This window comes from Myotis lucifugus, unplaced genomic scaffold (genome assembly GCF_000147115.1).
Source record: "Myotis lucifugus unplaced genomic scaffold, Myoluc2.0 scaffold_798, whole genome shotgun sequence".
Classification (NCBI taxonomy): Eukaryota; Metazoa; Chordata; class Mammalia; order Chiroptera; family Vespertilionidae; genus Myotis; species Myotis lucifugus.
In genome coordinates this window covers 89,399-108,276 of record NW_005871846.1, presented here as the reverse complement: position 1 = coordinate 108,276, position 18,878 = coordinate 89,399, and the positions used below count along the sequence as shown (strand labels likewise).

The 18,878-nt window shown below is 49.8% G+C and overlaps 1 protein-coding gene across 1 annotated transcript in view; it reads right to left on the bottom strand.

Annotated features, from left to right (window-relative positions):
* LOC102426156 (solute carrier organic anion transporter family member 3A1-like) overlaps positions 1 to 10,881 on the bottom strand; it is a gene marked incomplete at its 3' end in the record, with an annotated part of 112,834 nt that extends 101,953 nt beyond the window's left edge. Inside the window, 2 exon segments of the mRNA XM_014448310.2 lie at positions 10,145 to 10,201; positions 10,203 to 10,881. Of these exon segments, the coding sequence (XP_014303796.2) occupies positions 10,145 to 10,201; positions 10,203 to 10,325 (180 nt within the window).
* Between the last annotated feature and the right edge of the window lie 7,997 nt (positions 10,882 to 18,878).

Here is an 18,878-nt window from a genome sequence, read left to right as displayed (position 1 = left end):
GGGAAGGTAAGGGGAAGGTGCCAAATTACGGGCTTGTGGGGTTTTTTTTTCTTTGTTTCCCAAAGATATCCTCCCTTTGGCTGGCAAATAAGCCGGGCAACCCACGTGGTACTCACCAGCACTGGGAGGAGCACAACACGCCGCCCATAAATTGCAAGGTCTTGCCCTAAATTTTTTGCATCAAGATAGGAGAGGCCTGTCTGCAGCTCTTCTCTATCTATTTCAACTGACTATTTCCTTTACATCTTGCTCACCTTGGCCTCTCGGTAAGTCCTTTCCTACAGTTCCGGAGGCCGGGAATCTGAAGTAGACCATACAGTGTGCTGTGTGGTGGCCCTCGAGGACACACATTCAAGTGACACAAAACAAGGCACAGTACATGCCATCACAGCCGCGCTCCAGAAAATGGCCAAAAGGTGAAGCCCACCCTGACAGACAGCGTTTGTACTCCCGGGCGTCCCACTGAATCCCACGAGTAATCTCTCCAGCTAATGCCTGCCCTTGAGAGTGGCCGTGACCGCAGCCCCAGGGCAGCCCCTGCACCCCTGCAGGGAAGAGGGGCTGGTGCCGAGGTCCGCGGGGTGGCTCTAGGTGCTCTGGGGGTCTGCTTTAAACAAAGCTCTGACCCACAGAGCCAACGGAGAGAATAACGAATCAGCACCATTCTTTCCCTCACAGGTTGCATCACAATAATTGAATCTTCCATAATGAAAACATCTGGGTCCGTGCTGCCTAGAAATTCTTCCCTTCATTACAGGACTTCTTAGCAGGGTCAACAGGATTTCAGGTACAGTATTTTGGAGCTTATGTAATCAGCCAGAGGGCAGCTTTCCAATTTCAACTTTGCTTGTGTGCAAGGTGGCAATTTCTCATCCTAATCAGCTGGAGATCGGAGAGCAGCCGCAGCGTGAGAACGGCTGTCTAACAATTAGACAGCTAGCACGCCCGTTTCCCACAAGCCCTTTCCAAAGCGGGAGGAGGGAGAGACAACAGCCGTTCCCAAGAACGTATTACAATAGACTTTAATTGAACAGCACCATTGGGACACTGTTCTCTCTGGACGCTGCAAGTGCAGAAACGAAAGCAAAAGTAATCATTTCTTCCTTCCTCAAGCTGCCGGAGTTGCAGGCGGTGATTCTGCGAGTACGCAGTTTGCCCACTGTGCTCTTATAGCCCCCGGGACTATTGGTTGGAAACATGCTCAGCTCATCATTTCTGCTGACTCTGCATAACTCGGAGCTCAGGTGGCTATGAAGTGAGAGCCACAGCAGGCTCTAGACCAGTGATGGTGAACCTTTTGAGCTCGGCGTGTCAGCGTTTTGAAAAACCCTAACTTAACTCTGGTGCCGTGTCACATAGAGAAATTTTTTGATATTTGCAACCATAGTAAAACAAAGACTTATATTTTTGATATTTATTTTATATATTTAAATGCCATTTAACAAAGAAAAATCAACCAAAAAAATGAGTTCGCATGTCACCTCTGACACGCGTGTCATAGGTTCACCATCACTTGTCTAGACCCACCATGGAAAGGTTTCAAGGGTAACCGGACAGCCAGGTTCATTACCATAGACCCACCCCCTTTAAAGGCAACTTGTGCCAGGCCAGTATGGTTCAGTGGTTGACCTATGAACCAGGAGGTCACGGTTTGATTCCCCCGGTCAGGGCACATGCCTGGATTGCGGGCTTGATCCCCAGTAGAGGGCGTGCAGGAGGCAGCTGGTCAATGATTCTCTCTCCCTCTCCCTTCCTCTCTGAAATCAATAAAAATATATATATTAAAGGCAATTTGCTGGACAAATTAGAATCTGCCACCGCATCATACAGAATCTCACGTGTGCATGGACAGTCACACAGATGCACAGACAGACCAGAGAGCACACTCCAGGCTTCTGCGTGGTCCCAGGCTCTGCCACAGCCACCCAGACCTCGCACGCACGCTCTCGATGCGGCCGTGGTCCCATTGCCGGCCCAGAGGTGTCTGCGGGCGTAGCCTGCTTCCGGGTCCTCAGAGCACTCACAGCCAAGATTTTAGCAAAAACCCACACTAAGGAGAGAAGCATCCTGTTGCCATCAGGATGCTCTTTGATTCCGTCACCAGGTGACTTAAAATGCCACCTGGACCATGACACCCCAGAAGGCATTATTGCCAGGGAATTTATGGAGGAAACCATGTGAGCTAAGGGAGAGTGGCAGGGCTTGTAGCGACCTACGTTGCCTTTTGCTTTTAAACATTTTCAGTGAGTGTGAAGTCACAAATGAGACTTTTGTTTCAAGTCCAGGAACATTCTAATGACCAACCGTCATTATCTCTCAGCCAGTGGTCGGCAAACTCATTAGTCAACAGGGCCAAATATCAACAGTACAACGACTGAAATTTCTTTTGAGAGCCACATTTTTTAAACTTAAACTATATAGGTAGGTACATTGTTATTAACTTAATGAGGGTACTCCTAAGGCTTAGGAAGAGCCACACTCAAGGGGCCAAAGAGCCGCACGTGGCTCGCGAGCCGCAGTTTGCCGACCACGGTCTTAGACAGAGAAGTACTGCTCCCTGTTTGGAGAAGAACGCCCAGTCCGTTAGCAGCCGCTGGGTGGGCACCAACTTTTCTACTAAAGAACTGAGCTGCTCAGCCCTCCATCAGAAGGGCTCAGCTCAAAGCCACGAAGAAGAACCGAAATGAAGAAGTTGGGAACAGCCAGCTGTGGGGATTCTGCCCGCGTCCAGGGGAACATCCGTTTTCTCCACGTTGTCACCGGAATGCCCGGCCGGAAGCTGCCCAGGCCGCTCGCTGCCCAGCCGTGGCTGCTGAAGGGCCAGCGCTCGGGAGAGCTGACAGGCTGCCTTCCTCGGTGAAGCCCAGCCTGACTCACAGAGAAGAGCCCAGATCGCTCCCTCTCCTTCCCCGGGGCAGGCGTGACCGACCGGGGAGGCAAAGCTGCCTCCAAAGCTACAGATGGGCCCTAGCCGGTTTGGCTCAGCAGACAACTTTGGCCCGAGGACTGAAGGGTCCCGGGTTTGATTCCGGTCAAGGGCACGGCACGTTCCTCGGTTGCAGGCTCGGATCCTGGTCTGGGCGCATGTGGGAGGCAACCAATCGATGTGTCTCTCTCTTATCGATGTTTCTCTCTGTGTGTCTCTCCCCTTCCCTTCCACTCTTTCTAAAAATCAATGGGAAAAATATCCTTGGGTGAGGATTAACAAAAACAAAAACAAACAAACACTACAGATGGAGGAGAGTGGTGTTGTGCAGAAGGTAGACTCCAAAACCATCGCCATAACCCAGCGGTTCTCAACCTGTGGGTCGCGACCCCTTTGGGGGTCAAACGACCCTTTCACAGGGGTCACCTAAATACATCCTGCATATCAGATATTTACATTATGATTCATAACAGTGGCAAAATTACAGTTATGAATTAGCAACGAAAATAATTTTATGGCAGGGGGCCACCACAACATGAGGAACTGTATGAAAGGGTCGCGGCGTTAGGAAGGTGGAGAACCACTGCCATAACCCGTAAGCTGAGATGACGAATCCGCAGGGAGGGAAATCAGACTGTACTCAGAGCTCGTTTGCTCTGCTTTAGAGAAACCAGCAAGGACCAAGGTCAGGAAAATGCCCGTATGTGTGCCTGCTAGGCCCTGCCTGATACTGCAAGAGCACTCCAGTGAAGGCAGTGGGCGCGGCCAAAGACCTGAGCCCTTCCTGGCAACCAGGGCTGAGCTCCGAGGTCGCACGTCTCAAACAAGGCTGCCTGGCGGGCAGCAGATGTCCACAACACATGTCCCTCCCTTGGTCCCCTCCTCCTACCACTCCAGGCTGCCCTGAAGTGGCCACTTTCCATCCAAAGAAACAGAACAAGCTTTAAGAGCCCAGATCTTTAGTTTAGGAAACACAGCCCTGGCCTCACCCAACACCCAAATCCTCAGGTTCCCAAGGGGGCGTCCACTGGGCCAAGATCAACGAGGAGGATTATGCCATTATTAAGATGCTTATTGAATACTGCACCTATGAGAAGCACTCCATTACATGTCCATTCATTTAAATCTCTCAACTATCCGTAAGACAGGATCTCATTATGTCCATTTTTCAGATGGGAATACTGAGGCACAGGTAAGTCAGGTCACCGGGAGCTGGTAAGTAGCCGGACCAGGTTCAAACGTAGGTCTTTTGACACCAAGTCCAACACTCTTGTCACTGCTCCTCAGCTGCCCACCAGCCAGAACACTGTCCCAGTCTTCTCCACCCTGTGGCCGCAGACCAGAGCAGCAGGTACCGAGGGCTTCCCAGCCATCCCTGGGTGTCCCTGCCCTGTCCCTGCTCCACTCACTTCCAAGTACCACTGACGACAAATGATCAAGATAATCATGACTAGGTGGGTTCCCCTCCCACATGGCTAGTAACGTTTATAGCATCTTTAAGATGAAACGGATTACTGTATTCATAATAAAGGAATAAAGGGAATTCGCAATTGGTACTCATTTCTTACTTCTAAAAGTGTTTTGCTCCCAGACAAAATGTTCATGCAGAATAAGAAACAACTTGAGCATACGGCTCACTACACCAACATCAAAGCGTGATGGAAACACTTATTTTTCACTTGTTGGGACTACAAACTTAGTCTGTTTGTAGTAAATATGTGTAACCATGTCATTATTAATCATCACAGCGCCCTGGCCAGTGTTCCCAGCGTCGGCCCACGCACCTCAGGGTCGCAAGTCCCATTCCCAGACCAGGGTAGCAGGTCCGCCCCCATCTGGGGCGCCTGCGGGAGGCAACCAGTTGATGTGTCTCTCTCACATTACTGTTTCTCTCTCTCTCCTCTCTCCACTCCGCTCACTCTAAATATCAATGGGGGAAAAAATAACCTCACTCCTTGGGTGAGCATTAAAAATTAATTAAATAAATGAATAAATAAATAAATAAATAAAATACAGCAGACAATATTTGGTTTACGTGACCCTGTACATGGGCATGTATGTAAATATGTAATGCAAGCAGTTATGTACAGACTGTATAATAGACTACATGCACAAAATATAAGTGAGTAGAAGTGAAAACAAATCCTTTTCTCTACTTGGGAGGAGTGTGGTTATTAAATGCAGTTATATCTGTGCATATGAACTGTGTCCGTGAAGTTGGAAGTGAGGTGCTATAGAAATGTATACAGTTCTGTCTTCTACCACAGCAAGGCTGAGCACCTTCTGCATACCTGCCTGCCATAGTCACCTGGCAGGCCCCGCCTTCCTTGCCTGGCACCTCAGCGAGCACTCTGGAATCCAAGGACAAGGGTCAGCTCAGCATGAGTCCCTGCCCCTCCCATCGCCTCTGCAGCAGGCCTGGCACAGGCTCGGAGACCAATGCCAACCTCTGCTCTATCTCTGTAACCAGCCGATAACATTCACAGATCTCATCTTTATGCAAGGCCCGCGTCTACGTGAAATAAGCTGTGCGCTCATCATTGCTTATTACGTTACACTGATCCCAGGGCCAGTCTGCTAAATGAATCCGGTGCCTGAACAAGCTTGCTTTAAGATGAGCCAGAGAAATTCCCAGAGATCCTCTTGTTCAAGCTGCCTATCACAAGAGGGAACTTATCCAGCTAATGCTGAACAGCGCTGTTCCGGCAGCAGGCATCCCTAGCCACGATGGGGGCGGGGGCGGGAGGCAACCAATCCATGTGTCTCTCTCACGTCGATGTTTCTCTCTGTCTCTCCCTCTTCCTTCCACTCTCTCTCAAAACCAATGGAAAAATATCCTCGGGTGAGGATTTAAAAAAAAAAAAAAGATGAGCTTAAATGCTGAGCAATTGATTAGCAAGGCCCTGCCACAGCCAAGAGGCCTCTGGATCACCCTCTTCCAACTCAAAAGGGAGAGAGCTACAAAATTCAGGAAAAAGATCTTGCTCACTTTACAACTAATTCAGTTTCTTCAATTATTAAACACATGCGAAAACCCCTGCACAGAAACCAAGGTGTGTACACAAAGCTGGCTGAAAGAACTTTCAGAAATAATATTCTCCCCTATTATTAGGTAAACATTAACAACCAAGCTGTAAGAAAAAACAACAACAGGGTAATCTTATTTCTGACGACCTGGGGCTATATAGTTATTATGCAAATGGCAGGGAATTTGTCACTGTGAGTAAACCGTTTAAGTGTGTAAAATAATTTGATTAAGTAAAATGCAGTCGCCTTAGTCACCATCCCAATTTGACAAGGGCTTCAAAAATGTCTCTCAGCTGTCAGCTGATGGGCTAGATATGCAAAACCCATCTTTTAAATGATTCTTTAGGAAAAATAATAAAAAATTCAGCAGGTTCACCGCACCCATTCATTGCCAGCCCACTGGATGCTCTCGGGCCTAGAAAAAACAAGGGACTCTCAAGTGAGCCGGCACCTGGTGAGACATGGTCATTCATCTCTGCCTGGTCACACAACCTCAGACCTAGTTTTTGCATAACTGTGCACAGGGAAATGCCCAGCCCTTGGTCACGGGGACCACCTGTGTGCCGGAGCAGAGACGAAAGTGGCATTTTTTTTCCCTAAGGTTTTATCCTGAGGAAATTCAAATGCATTTGAATGTGGGTGTTGATCACGGCTGCCCAGAGGTGGCGGAGCTTTAATTTCCTGTCCACATCCTTATCTGCCCCAGGCCTCAGTAACTTGATAACACAGGCGAACCTCTCTGTGCACCGCTGCTCTCAGCGAATGGCTTGCAACATCTCAGTGGATCTCCACAAAACACCCAACAGTGCACGTGACATAACTCTCTGCATGCCGTTCCCATAGGCCTGCGCCTTCTCCAAAGGGCCCCAGACGTAGGCAGATGTTACAACCTGGCAAGTAGGTCAGTTCAGACTGGCGCTGCCAGGAGAGAAGACCCAAGTAAAGGACAATTAAATTGCATTCTCTACTCGGAGTTCAGTGACGATCAAACTGAACGGGTGGGTCTCTCTTCTTACACTTACATTGTTTTTGCAGTTTAAGTGACTGAGAGAAGACATCCATCCCTGGGACTGTTGGCTGATCTAAATAAAGCATGATTTCCAATGAAAAGATACGAAGTAGTAACAGATCCCAGAATCCACCGCTGGCCCAGGCTGCACCTGGAGTACCTTATCCACATTATCACTGAGTCTGGGCTTCAGGGTCAAAGTCAGTGTTCTGCACTCCCCCCGGAGACCCCCAACACCAGGCAAAAGTTGCTGGTCGCCTGGCTAGCTTAGCAATTGGTGGCTTTCTCATATCCAGGAGTAATCTGGGCAGGCTCCTTAAAGGAACACACACATACACACACACACACACACACACACACGTACACACACACACACACACACGCCCCGAGTCCTGCTTTTCACAGTTGCTTCTCGAATCAAAGGCTACTTCCTGTTTCAGGTCTGCAGATGGGGAGACCACACCTGTGTCACTCAAGACACTGCGCAATCCGTCTTTTCAGAGAGAAAAGGGAAAACCCGAAATGAAGCCTCCACGTGTAAAACATCGCACTTGGGAGGGCTAAATTAAAGGTACTGCGTGGACTTCTGGAATCTAGTTGGAAATCATGTTACTGGCACAGAATTGGCGATTCTATAGGACACGCATCATGCACAGGGACCCTGCGTGCGTGATCACCTACAATCAGCGGTTCTCAGGGTTTCCTAAACAAGCCTGCGATGGACTAAACGGGAGAAATGTGCCTTCCTGCAAACATCCTGACATGTAAATTGCCAAATTATCCGTAACGAAGTCTGGAAGTCTCACATAGCTGAAGGAGTAACAAACTTTTCATTCCACCTGCCAAATAACAGATGAACACTCCCACGTGACCCAGAAGAGCAAAACCCCGTAGCAGGCTGACTCAGTCAGCCCTGGCGGACAAACTATTTATTTCCATGAGGTTCCAACGGATGACGGCGGGGCGTCCAGGGCAGCCAGGCAAGGCAGAGCCCCGAGCACCTGATGGTAGTAAGCGCTCCTAGTAATCAGAATGAAGTCCGTTTCCTGGGCCTGTCCTCTCACGGGGCCCATCTGCTTTCTGCCAGTCACCTGTTGATTCCTGTCACCCGACCCCTGAACCAGGCTTTCCACCGGCCGAGGCTGGAAGGGCCAGGAGGCCCCACCAGATGGACTGAATGCCTCTGGCTGCCACTTGCCTGTTACAGGATTAAAGGCAACTTCCTATCCCCTGGTGCCAGCCCTGCCTCTACACAGCCACCACCCACCAGCCCTCTGCTTCTTCGCTTTCTAACGGGCCTTGGCCCACACATCTGATGGGAGACCAGCCTCATTTCTTTCTAAAAGCCAGAGATCATCGTGAGCTAAACCTCAGCCATGCCTGGCTCATTCGTGGTGTGAAAAGTTCTGGTGGTGATTGCCACACGTGAATGCTGCACCCGATTGAACAAAACTGGTTAGAGGCAAACAAACTGTTCCACTGGAGGCAGCTGTTAATACGCTAATTATCCTCTTTTAAACACAGACCCGCCTGGTTAGGAATTACAGACTTTGCATATGGTACCACAAAGACCAACATATATTTATTAACTCGCGTTTGCGTCTTAGTAATGCAGGTACCTATTTTAATATTTTAACAGATATCCTCTAATAAACTGACCCAAGCCATGGTCTGCCCCTACCCCCAAAAAATCCAAAGGCACAGGTGCTGTGTGCAATTGTGTAGAGTAACTGTAAAAAAGTGCATCTTATGAAACAAAAATCTAAACAGAACAAAATGTGCCTTTAGCTACAGGGTTCACCTGCAGCCGACAAGTCCTGGGTGCCCAGCGACAGGGTTTATTTAACACGCCTTTCAGCTCACCAGGAGCAAAGGAAGTGCACTTGATTTTCAGAAGCCTTGCAACTCGGTCACCTCACGAACAGAGCCGAGTTTGAACAGTCTTCCCTCAGAACCACATACCTGCCTACCCCACACCACAGACCAAGCCTGCGCCTACACGGCAAGCCCGGAGTCCTGAGAGATGGTTTATGAATGATACAGGGGATTTAGCGTCTGGCCCTCATGAACTGTAACCCACGGCCAGGAATGAGGCCTGAGGGGTACCATGGGGAAAAGCTCTCTCTCTGGATGTGGTTATCCAATAGCCAAAATCTTGTCCAATTCTACTTCCACAAACTTGCTCACTAACGCTGGAAGTCTGTGACATTCGATGCCAGTTTCAGGTCAACAGTCAAGTACTGATTTAACGCTAAACACTCGGAAAAATCGTCTCATGTTTAGGCAGGACTGTACATGGGTGGGGACATCCTCTCTGGCACTCAAGTTGGGACCACCTGCTGGGGCAGGAGAGCGCGGCAAAGTGGGTATCTGACAGTGCTGAGTCATTACAAGCTGTCTCCTCTGCTCTGTCAGGCACCCCTGGGCCTTTTGAGCACCCATATCCCCTTTTAGAAGGCAAATCAAATAGACATGTAGTGCGAAAAATGATGCGACCCTCTTGTGGGCCAGAGACAACAGTGGGGAATTGAGGTCTAAGCGTGGGTAGCAGGAACTACACAAACTCACAGCGGCTTCCCAGGTATGGTAACTTTATTCCAGCCGCCGAGATGGCTATTGGGATTCGGAGCGGGGATGGTCCCCGCCTAGCCCTGTTGGGATCAGGCCACACTCGGGCGCATTTACTCTAAGCTGTTAGGTCTCCCCCCCCCCCGCCCCCCTCCATAATTGGCGGATGGAGAAAATGATGCATAATGGATTTGTTCTCCAGGCGGATGCAATGGAGAGTCGAGGACGCCAGATGCTAACTGGCTTTTCTTCCCATGTGCAGGTCACCCGAAATCCGCGATGCCTTCCTCTCCAAGGGGGGCCCCTCAACTCTCCCTCTGCCTGCACTTTCCAGAGGGACAGGCAAGGTTTCCCGCCCACCTGCCCGCAGCCTCTCCTCCTCGGGTCCCCAGCCCCCCGCCGGCGCAGGAGCAGCTGCCGGCATCCGCGGGTCCCGCCCGCTCCTGGCTCGCTCCGCAGCCCCAGCCGGGAGCTCCGCCGGCAGCCGCCTCTGCACCACTCGCCAACCTCCACGCCGGGCGGAGGTCACGCCCGCCGTCCCCTCCTCGTTGCCAGCCGGCCGCCCAGGCGCGGCTGGGGAAGGGCCCCGCGGCGGAGTTGGCACGGCTACTCACCAGGTAGGCGCCCACCGTGCCCTGCGCCAGCATCAGGGCGCACTCGGACACCAGGAAAGATTTTGATGTTGGAGAAGCAGGACACCTTCTTTTTCTTCTTCTTGTTCCTCTGAGCCTCGTCCCCCTGCAGCTCGCCGCTCCGGCCGCCGCCCGACGAGCCGCCCGGCTTCTTCCCCTGCATCCTGCTCCCGCCGCCGCCGCCGCTTTCCCGCTCGCCCCGGGGGTCAGGACCGCGGCCCGGCGGGGGTGCGCGCGGCGGAGCTCGGCGCTGTCCCCACCCCTGGCCCGCGGCGGCCGCCCCAGTCCTGCCGGGGTTGGAGAGGTGGAAACACAGCTCCTCGCTGCCGCCTCCGCTGCGCTCGCCCCCTTCCTCCTCCTCCTCCTCCTCCGCCCTCCCCTCGCCGCCTCCTCCGGCTCGGGCTGTGCCAATCACAGGGGCTCCTCGCGCCGCCCGCCGCCGTCACCGCCTCGCCGCCCGCGGACACCGGCCGCTGCTCTCGCCGGCTTCCCCTGCTCCGCCGGCGGCGCCTGCCCTCGCCTCCTCTGCCTCTACCCGCGGCCGAGCCGGATCGCCTGTGCCCGCCCCTGCCGCGCCTCCCCGCGCTGCTCACGCGTCCCCGGGGGAGGCGGGAGGGGAACCGGCTTGGGCGTCAAAGTGACTTCCTGGCCACGGCTGGGAAGTCCCGCTGCCCGAATGACCCGGGAGAGGGGGAGTCCTTGCGGAGTAAGCGGGGGGCCGGGGCGTGGGGTGCCCCAGAGGAGGGGAGGGAGGGAGGGAGGGAGGGAAGGAGGAGGTGCCCGGCCCCTAGGTGGCGCTGCGGGGCACGGGGCGCCCTCGCGGACACCGGGTGGTACTGCAGGAGGAACTGGCGGCGCAGAGATTGGGTACTGCAGGAGGAACTGGCGGCTGCAGAGATGGGGTGCGTGGGCGCCCCCGCGGGGTGGGGACCTAGAGCTCCGGCCCCGGGGGCGGGGGAGGGGCTAGGCCGGAGGGGAGCGGCTGTTTCTAGGAAGAGAGAACAAACCGAGTACCCAGAAAGGGGAGTTGCGGTCTCTCTTTGCCTCCGCCCGGGTGTTTCTGGGGACAGATGCGCTCTGGGGCTTGGGGAGGTGCCAGAGGTCAGCGCTGTGGAGGCTTCTGCAGCCTCCCGGCCTCTGCTCTCCCCCTAGGGTCCCAGGCCACAAGGAGAGAAAGGAAGGGAAGCCCTGCGAGAGGGAAGTTCCCTTCATCCATGGGAGCCCCACGACTGTCAGTCGCCCCCCAGCCGGTGTCTAGGCTGCTGCAGGGTCGCAGCGACCCCAGCAGAGGGCCCTGTCCGGCCCTCCGTCTGCCTGGAGCCCTTCCTCAGGAAGACACAACCTTGGCTGCAACTCTCAGGAAGCGATTAGACCCCGGCCCGCCTGGGTCCCACCCCTCCCGTAGATTTGTGGCTGGGGCCATTCTCCCTGGCCTTGCCCTGAATGTCCCCGCCCCTGGCAGCTGCTCTTTATCAATCGTTGCCGGGAGTTTGGGCCCCAAGGCACTGCCATTAGAATCTGAAGCTCAGAGGAAACTGGGAAAGACGGGGCCACTTCCACCTGGGCTGTTGTCCCGGGTGGGGGGGGGGGATGATCCACTCTCTCTCTTAGGCTCCTGTGTCCCCATGCACGCTTAAATTTGGAAACTGAATAGCAATTAACACTCATCATTTTCACTTACTCCCAAAGAACTTGAAGGAGAATGGGTGGAGTCATGCTGGGGGTGTTGCCTTGCGGGACCATTTGAACACAAACGCTTCATGCTCCTGTGGTTCTAGACATGCTCTCACCGAGGCCCGCTGTCCCTTTCGGATGCTCCCCTCCTGGTATCTGGGCGGTTTCCTGGCTGCACTGGCTCCCACCAGAGGTCTTTTTCCATCCTCCCCAATTCCTGTCACCATGGCTACAGGAGTCCCCAGCAGTCTGTCACCTCACTGCAGCCCTCCCTGGCTCCCCCTACCTGTCCCTCAGTCATGGCCAACTTTTCTACAGAATCCCGTCCTTGACCCTTGGCCTCCCTCCCTCTAGCATCAGGGTCTCCCGTGTCCTGAGAAGACCCGTGGTGAGCTAGCCCCTTCCTGCCCCCACACTGAGCCTCGGCGCTGAGCTGAGCCCGTTTCCTTGTCTCTGAACAGCGATCCTGCTGCTATTGAAACGGCACTCAGACCACGCTGTAGTCTTCCAGTCTTATTTGCATTCGTCCTTTGCAATAATGAGAGCTAATGTTTATTGTCGGCTTACTCTGGCCTGGCCCCATCTGTTCCAAGCGCTTCACTGCACTTACCATTTAGTCCTCACGCCCATCCTCTATACTGGTTACTATTATTAGCCCCATTTTACAGATAAGAACAGAGGTCCAGACAGGTTAACTCGCTTTACCAATGTCGCACACCCAGGGCACGGCGGAGCCAGCCTTTGAAACAAAGGTGTTTGATATCACAGCCATGGTGAATCCCTACATAGTATCTCATTTATCACCCAATGGTCTGTCTTTGGGGGAGGGCAGGATTCATACTGTCCCTATATTGTTAATACAGACTCAGAGTCTGGCTGGTGTGGCTCAGTGGTTGAGTGTTGACCTATGGAGGTCACAGTTCAATTCCCAGTCAGGGCACATGCCCGGGATATGGGCTTAATCTGGTGTAGGAAGCAGCCGATCAATGATTCTCTCTCACCATTGATGTTTCTCTCTCCCTCTCCCTTTCTCTCTGAAATCAATAAAAATATATATATTTTAAAAAATGTAGACTCAGAGATGTGCAGTGACTAGCCCAGGGTCACACAGCTCAAAAGGGATAGGACTTGAATCTCAGCCCCGATCTCTGCTCTATACCTCATTGCCTCAAAGGGGGCACAGGCATTTTTCAGTTTTGACCTTTTATTTTAGGTAAAACATTGAACTTTCTTTAGAGAAATCAGACACTTTAGCCGCCAGGGAGCGGATTCCATATTAGGGTTGTAGATTCCTCCTATAATTAACAGTAAGCAGCCATGAAAATAATCCTGTGCTTCAAGCCCTAAGAATAATCACAGTTGGCCGCAAGGAAATTAGCTGTCAGCCTCATGACAGAAGGAATTTAACGTGTTCGGTTCCTTCCCTCTTGCTCCTCCTTTATTTACCTCTAGATCTGGGCTCCCGGATGTGAGGTGGGTTATGGCCAGCCGGGGCTTCGGCTGGCTTCTCTCCCACGCAGACAGAGGGAGCAGCTGGGAAATGGTAACTGTCATCCCACCTGTACAGCACGTGATTGCCGCTGGTGCTTCGAGGTCCTGTGTCTCATTCAAATCCCCCACCAGGGAGGGCTGATCATATTAGGCCCATTTTACTCCTAAGAAAGGGCGACAGTGGCTTTTTGGAGCTCACAGCCAGCAAGTGGCAGGAACTGAAACCTGCCTTTTCTACCCCAAAGTGGTGGGATCTCCAAGGAGGAGGAGGAGGGGGATCAAGAAGGAGTTTAGGCCTCCCATGATCTGTGGTGCCGCCTCCAACCGGCCTCTGAAATGGACAGCTGACCATGATGTCAAACAGCTTAAACCCCACCCAACACCTCAACTAGGCGACCTTACGTGTTCACCTTTGGAGAAACAGTGAAGCCAGCGCTCAGGGCTGGAGTTTTTGTCATCCATCTATCCCCCTAGTGGCCCATGGTGAACTTAGGAATGGTTGGTGTTATGAGTGACGTGATTATTTTGGCCTCTGGACCACTTTACTGGGCCAGGAGACTTTTCTACGTTCGATGTTACTTTTGCTAGCTAAGGCCATGGTTCCACGATTCCTTACTTTGTTGGCTATGAGAGCTATTCCAAACATTAAGAAGCCAAATAATCTGGGAATCTGATCTAGGGACGCACAAAGAAGGCTGGGTGATGTGGGAAGATAAACTGCCTTTTTATTCCTAAAATATTAATAAGCTGTGATTAGGATTTGGAGAGCTTTTCTCCACCACGTTGGAAAGGACCATCAATTCATTTATGTGGGAGAGAAGTGGGTTAACTTGATGGGCATGGGGGGAAATGACAATATCACCCACTGTTCCTGGGCCGAGGCAAGATTTCACAGCGAGCAGCCTCAATGTAATTCGACACAATGAGAAACTGTTGTTCAAATAATTCACATGGACCATCTTTTTGCCAGCTTCAATTTTGTTCACAGGCAAATACAAAGTTGAATAAATGCGAAGAATGACTTCTGATTGTCGCTGGGATGGAAAATGGATGCTTAGATTCCTACCCCATGGGTGGATTTTTTTCTCTTTCTGAAAATATATTAATCATATATTGTGTCCAACAAAGGGCAGAATTGGGGTTAAGCCAACCTCTTTGGCTTGAAACTAATATTTGGGCTGACTTGAAGCTTACTTCCTCTTCCTCCGAGTTTTCTTTCTACCCCCTCCACTTTCCAATTAGCCTGGTCCATATGCTTTTGTACCATACAGCCTGTGTTTGCTACTTACAATATTCATAGTTCTATATTTTAAACTATATATCTCTTAATTTGAATATATCCTAAAGCTCAGCAAAGAAGTGAAAATGATAAACATCAGTGTAGATGCAATTTTTTAAAATGGTGAATGCAAAACGCACATGAAGAAACAGAAGAAAAAAGAAAGAACATCCATGGAAATTAGAAGTAGAAAAGAAATATGAAATAAAAACAGGAGAATTTTAACAAATAAGAAAATATTTTTTAAAAGTGTCAATAAATTGAAAAAAAGTGAATTAAGTGGATATTTTCATGGCAAATTTTACCTAACCCTAAGATAATTACCTCTAAAGATGTTCCATTGTCTGAAAATTTTACCAGTGACATCTTTCAGACTTTTACAAAGACAGCTAATTCCATATTATATTTTTCCAGGCATAAAAACAAAAGCTGGCCAGTGTAGCTAAATGGTTAGACCATCGGCCCACACAGCAAAGGGTCACAGGTTCAATTCCTGGTCAAGGGCACATACCTGGGTTGCAGGTTCGATCCCGGTCCCAGTTGGGGCATGTGCAGAGGCAACCAATAGATACATTTCTCATATCAATGTTTCTCTCCTTCTCCTCCCTCCCTTCCACTCTCTCTAAAAGTCAATGGGAAAAAATATCCTCTAGTGAGGATATATAAAGTGCAAGCAACAATGAACCAGCTCAACTGGCAGAAAGAGCTGGCAGACATATTGACAGACGAGAGCAATCAGCTCTGAAATAGACCCCAGTACATATCCCAACTTAACAAAGTAAGCACAACAAGAAAACGGAGAGGTTCATCAGATGGCTGAGAAAATTGATTAACTCAAATCATAGCCTCACCATGCAGCAGCCCCAAACAGGAACCATAAAAACAGCTGGATTAAAGAACAACACATAGGCACAAATATACTCCTCAGATCTCTGGAGAGGGAGAAGCATTCTCAGCAGAGAAGCAATGAAAGTAATTACAAAGGAAAAACTAAATAGATTTGAGTATTCCACCATGAGCACTCCTCCACATCAAGAAACATAGTCACAACCCGCCAGTGTGGCTCAGTGGTTGAGCGTCTACCTATGAACCAGGAGCTCACGGTTTAATTCACGGTCAGGACACATGTCCAGGTGGCTGGCTCAATCCCCAGTGTGGGGGGTGCAGGAGGCAGGCAATCAATGATTCCCATCATTGATGTTTCTATCTCTCTCTTCCTCTCCCTTCCTCTCTGAAATCAATAAATACATATTTAAATTAAAAAAACTCAACATGCCATCATCCAGAACAATTGCTCCTCAGGGGCCAGAAGCACTTGGGAACATTTCCCAGGGGCCAAGAGGTCTCCTGGGCTGACATTGGAAATCAGTGCAATAAGGGTCACGAGGAGATGGAAGAACAAAGACCAAGTGCTCAAAGCCCTTGAACGTCAGCGTGACCTGAAGACCAGCACAAAGTCAATATCAAGGCTAGAGTGATGAAAGGTACAGGTTCAAGCTGAGGTTATCTGTTATAGCGATGTACTAGGACATCTTAGAGGTCAGTGAGACCTCATGCTATAAGAAGCGTTAAGTACAGCAATTTAATTATGTTAATAATACTAGAAAAAAATCAATGTGAACTCATGATGTTAAAAAGCAATATTTTCCAGTTAGAAGTGTCTCAGCAGTAGCATTTTATTCACTGCCTGTTCTCACATGAATTCCTAAATGCCCGGATTTGGATGTCTAATACTTCACTGGAAGGAAACTAGCACTCTCTGATATGTACATGCCTGTGCTTGCGTGCGCGCGCGCATACACACATGAAGAATGAACCTGGAATACCCTACTGTTGCCAGAAACAGATACTTTCAAAGATGCCAGGGACAGGGCTGAAAGGATGTAAGATCTAGCCTAGAGTTCTCCCACTGGCCAAATTATAATTTTAGCATCCAAAAGGGCATAATAATAGTGGCTAATTGAAATATGATGAGTTTGTGAAAGGCCATAACTTCATAATGATATTAAGAAATAAGTTAATAGAAAGTACACTAAAGGTAATGAGGATGAGCAAAGAAGTTTGGCTATTATGGGACCTATTTAATTTTTTATTAATTTCAATGAGAGGAGGTTAGCATACATTGATGTTTTTATCTTCTATTAACTGTTTCTTATTTTATTTTATTTTGTTAATCCTCTCCTAAGAATATTTTTCCATTGATTTTTAGAGAGAGTGAAAGGAACGGGGAGAGAGAGAGGGAGACAGAAGCATCGATGTGAAAGAGACACACTGATTGGTTGCCTCCTGCATACGCCCCCACCAGGGCTGGGGACCAAGGTACATGCCCTTGACCGGAATTGAACCTCTCTATCCACTGAGCCATACTTTTCACACACTTACCATATGTTAGACACAATATTTATCATTTGGGGTCATTAAAATAACCCTTTATTATACTCAGTTTACAGATAAGGAACTTAAAGGTCATAGATATGAAATGACTTTCTCAAGGACACACAATTTATACGGGAGTTGAAATTCGTCCCCAGGACTTTTTGACAACAATCTTTGCCTTTCATACCGCATTACTTTGTTTCTCTAGGGCAGTGGTTCTCAACCTTCCTAATGCCGCGACCCTTTAATACAGTTCCTCATGTTGTGGTGACCCCCAATTTCATTGTTACAAATTGAACATAATTAAAGCATAGTGATTAATCACAAAAACAATATGTCATTATATATGTGTTTTCCGATGGTCTTAGGCGACCCCTGTGAAAGGGTCGTTCGACCGCCAAAGGGGTCACGACCCACAGGTTGAGAACCACTGCTCTAGGGGCTTTGTTTTAGGCACATCCTGTCTTTTCCACTCTTGGTTTCCTGGAGAGAACATTTCCCTTCAACTCCTGCTCTCAGAAGCCAAACCCTGGATGTTGCCCTCGTAGGGACCATCCTAGTCCCTAAACTTAACAGGATTAAGTTTCTCCAATCTGCCAGGCACAGGTAATATGGCCTCCCTCTTGACTCTAAGGTCTTCCATACCTGCCGATTAAGGGCAAGTCGGAGAGTGAGGTGGGATGCAGGAAGGAGGAGGTAGTTCGGAGAGTGATGTAGCAGGGCTGAGGGCGTGGGGAGGACAGAAAGACAGGGGATGACAGAAGAAACCTGTGCAGAATCCAAGGTTCTTTTATGTCACAATGACCCATTAAACTGCAAGACCCATTTCTAGTGGGACCTCATCCAAGGTGCACCTCTTTCATCATCACCCTTCCCCTCCTCCACCCTCACAGGGCCCTTGGGCATTCTTAGCGCTGAGAGCTCAAGGTCTTATTTCATAATTGACTTGGCCCAGAGGGCCCGCGTGCTAGCAAGAAAGGCCAGCTCGCTTGAAGAGGAACAAAGACTAAAAAGCTTGTGGTTATTTTAATGCCTCTATTGAATGGACTGACCAAGGCACTGGGGACCGCCCATGATGGCACTTAAAGCAATAAGCCACAGGTAAATTTCAGGGCCATTTTCACCAAGCACAGTCCCACCGTGGTTTCAAAATATCTGCTGTCCTTTAATGCCTCCAGGTGGACAAGAGACACATCTTTTCTGACCCACGAGCTACTCCCAAGCTCCACAAAATATGAGCTGCTTCCTTAGACCATGCCTCCTTTGGACACAGAGATGAGACCAAGATGACCTCTGTCTCGGCCTGGTTACCTCAGCAGACCTGCAGCAAGGGCCCTTGAACTTGACCCGCTGCTGCCTAGGAGCATCCAAGCCAAGCAGACGGGACTTCTCAATCCAGCCAGCATTGCTCCTACTCCGATTACCTGCTATCTAAATGCCCTGGACTTAACCACTCACTCACTCAGTCTATACCTCTCAGTACATTTACAGTGAATGTGTTAGAAAATGGACATCTCTCTTGACTTGGACAAGGCCCAAGATACTGTAAATTCATCCCTGGACATGCAAAAACCCATGTGGTGTCTGTTCTAAGTACTACCATGGGGAGGAAGTGATGATGATGATGATGATGATGATGGCGATAGGATGCTGGGTTTGCAGCATAATTGCTGCTTCCCAATAGACTTTTAATGACATGAGGCTCATCCCAATAGCAAAAGCCTGAGAATTGCTCAGATGTGGTCTTTTCACTGCTTGTTAATTTCCTTTTCATAAGAATAAAACAGTGCAAGGAGTACAAGTTTTGGTGGACTTTATCTATGTCCTTAACTTCTTTTAAATATATATATATAAATATTTTTTAAATATATTTTTATTGATTTCAGAGAGGAAGGG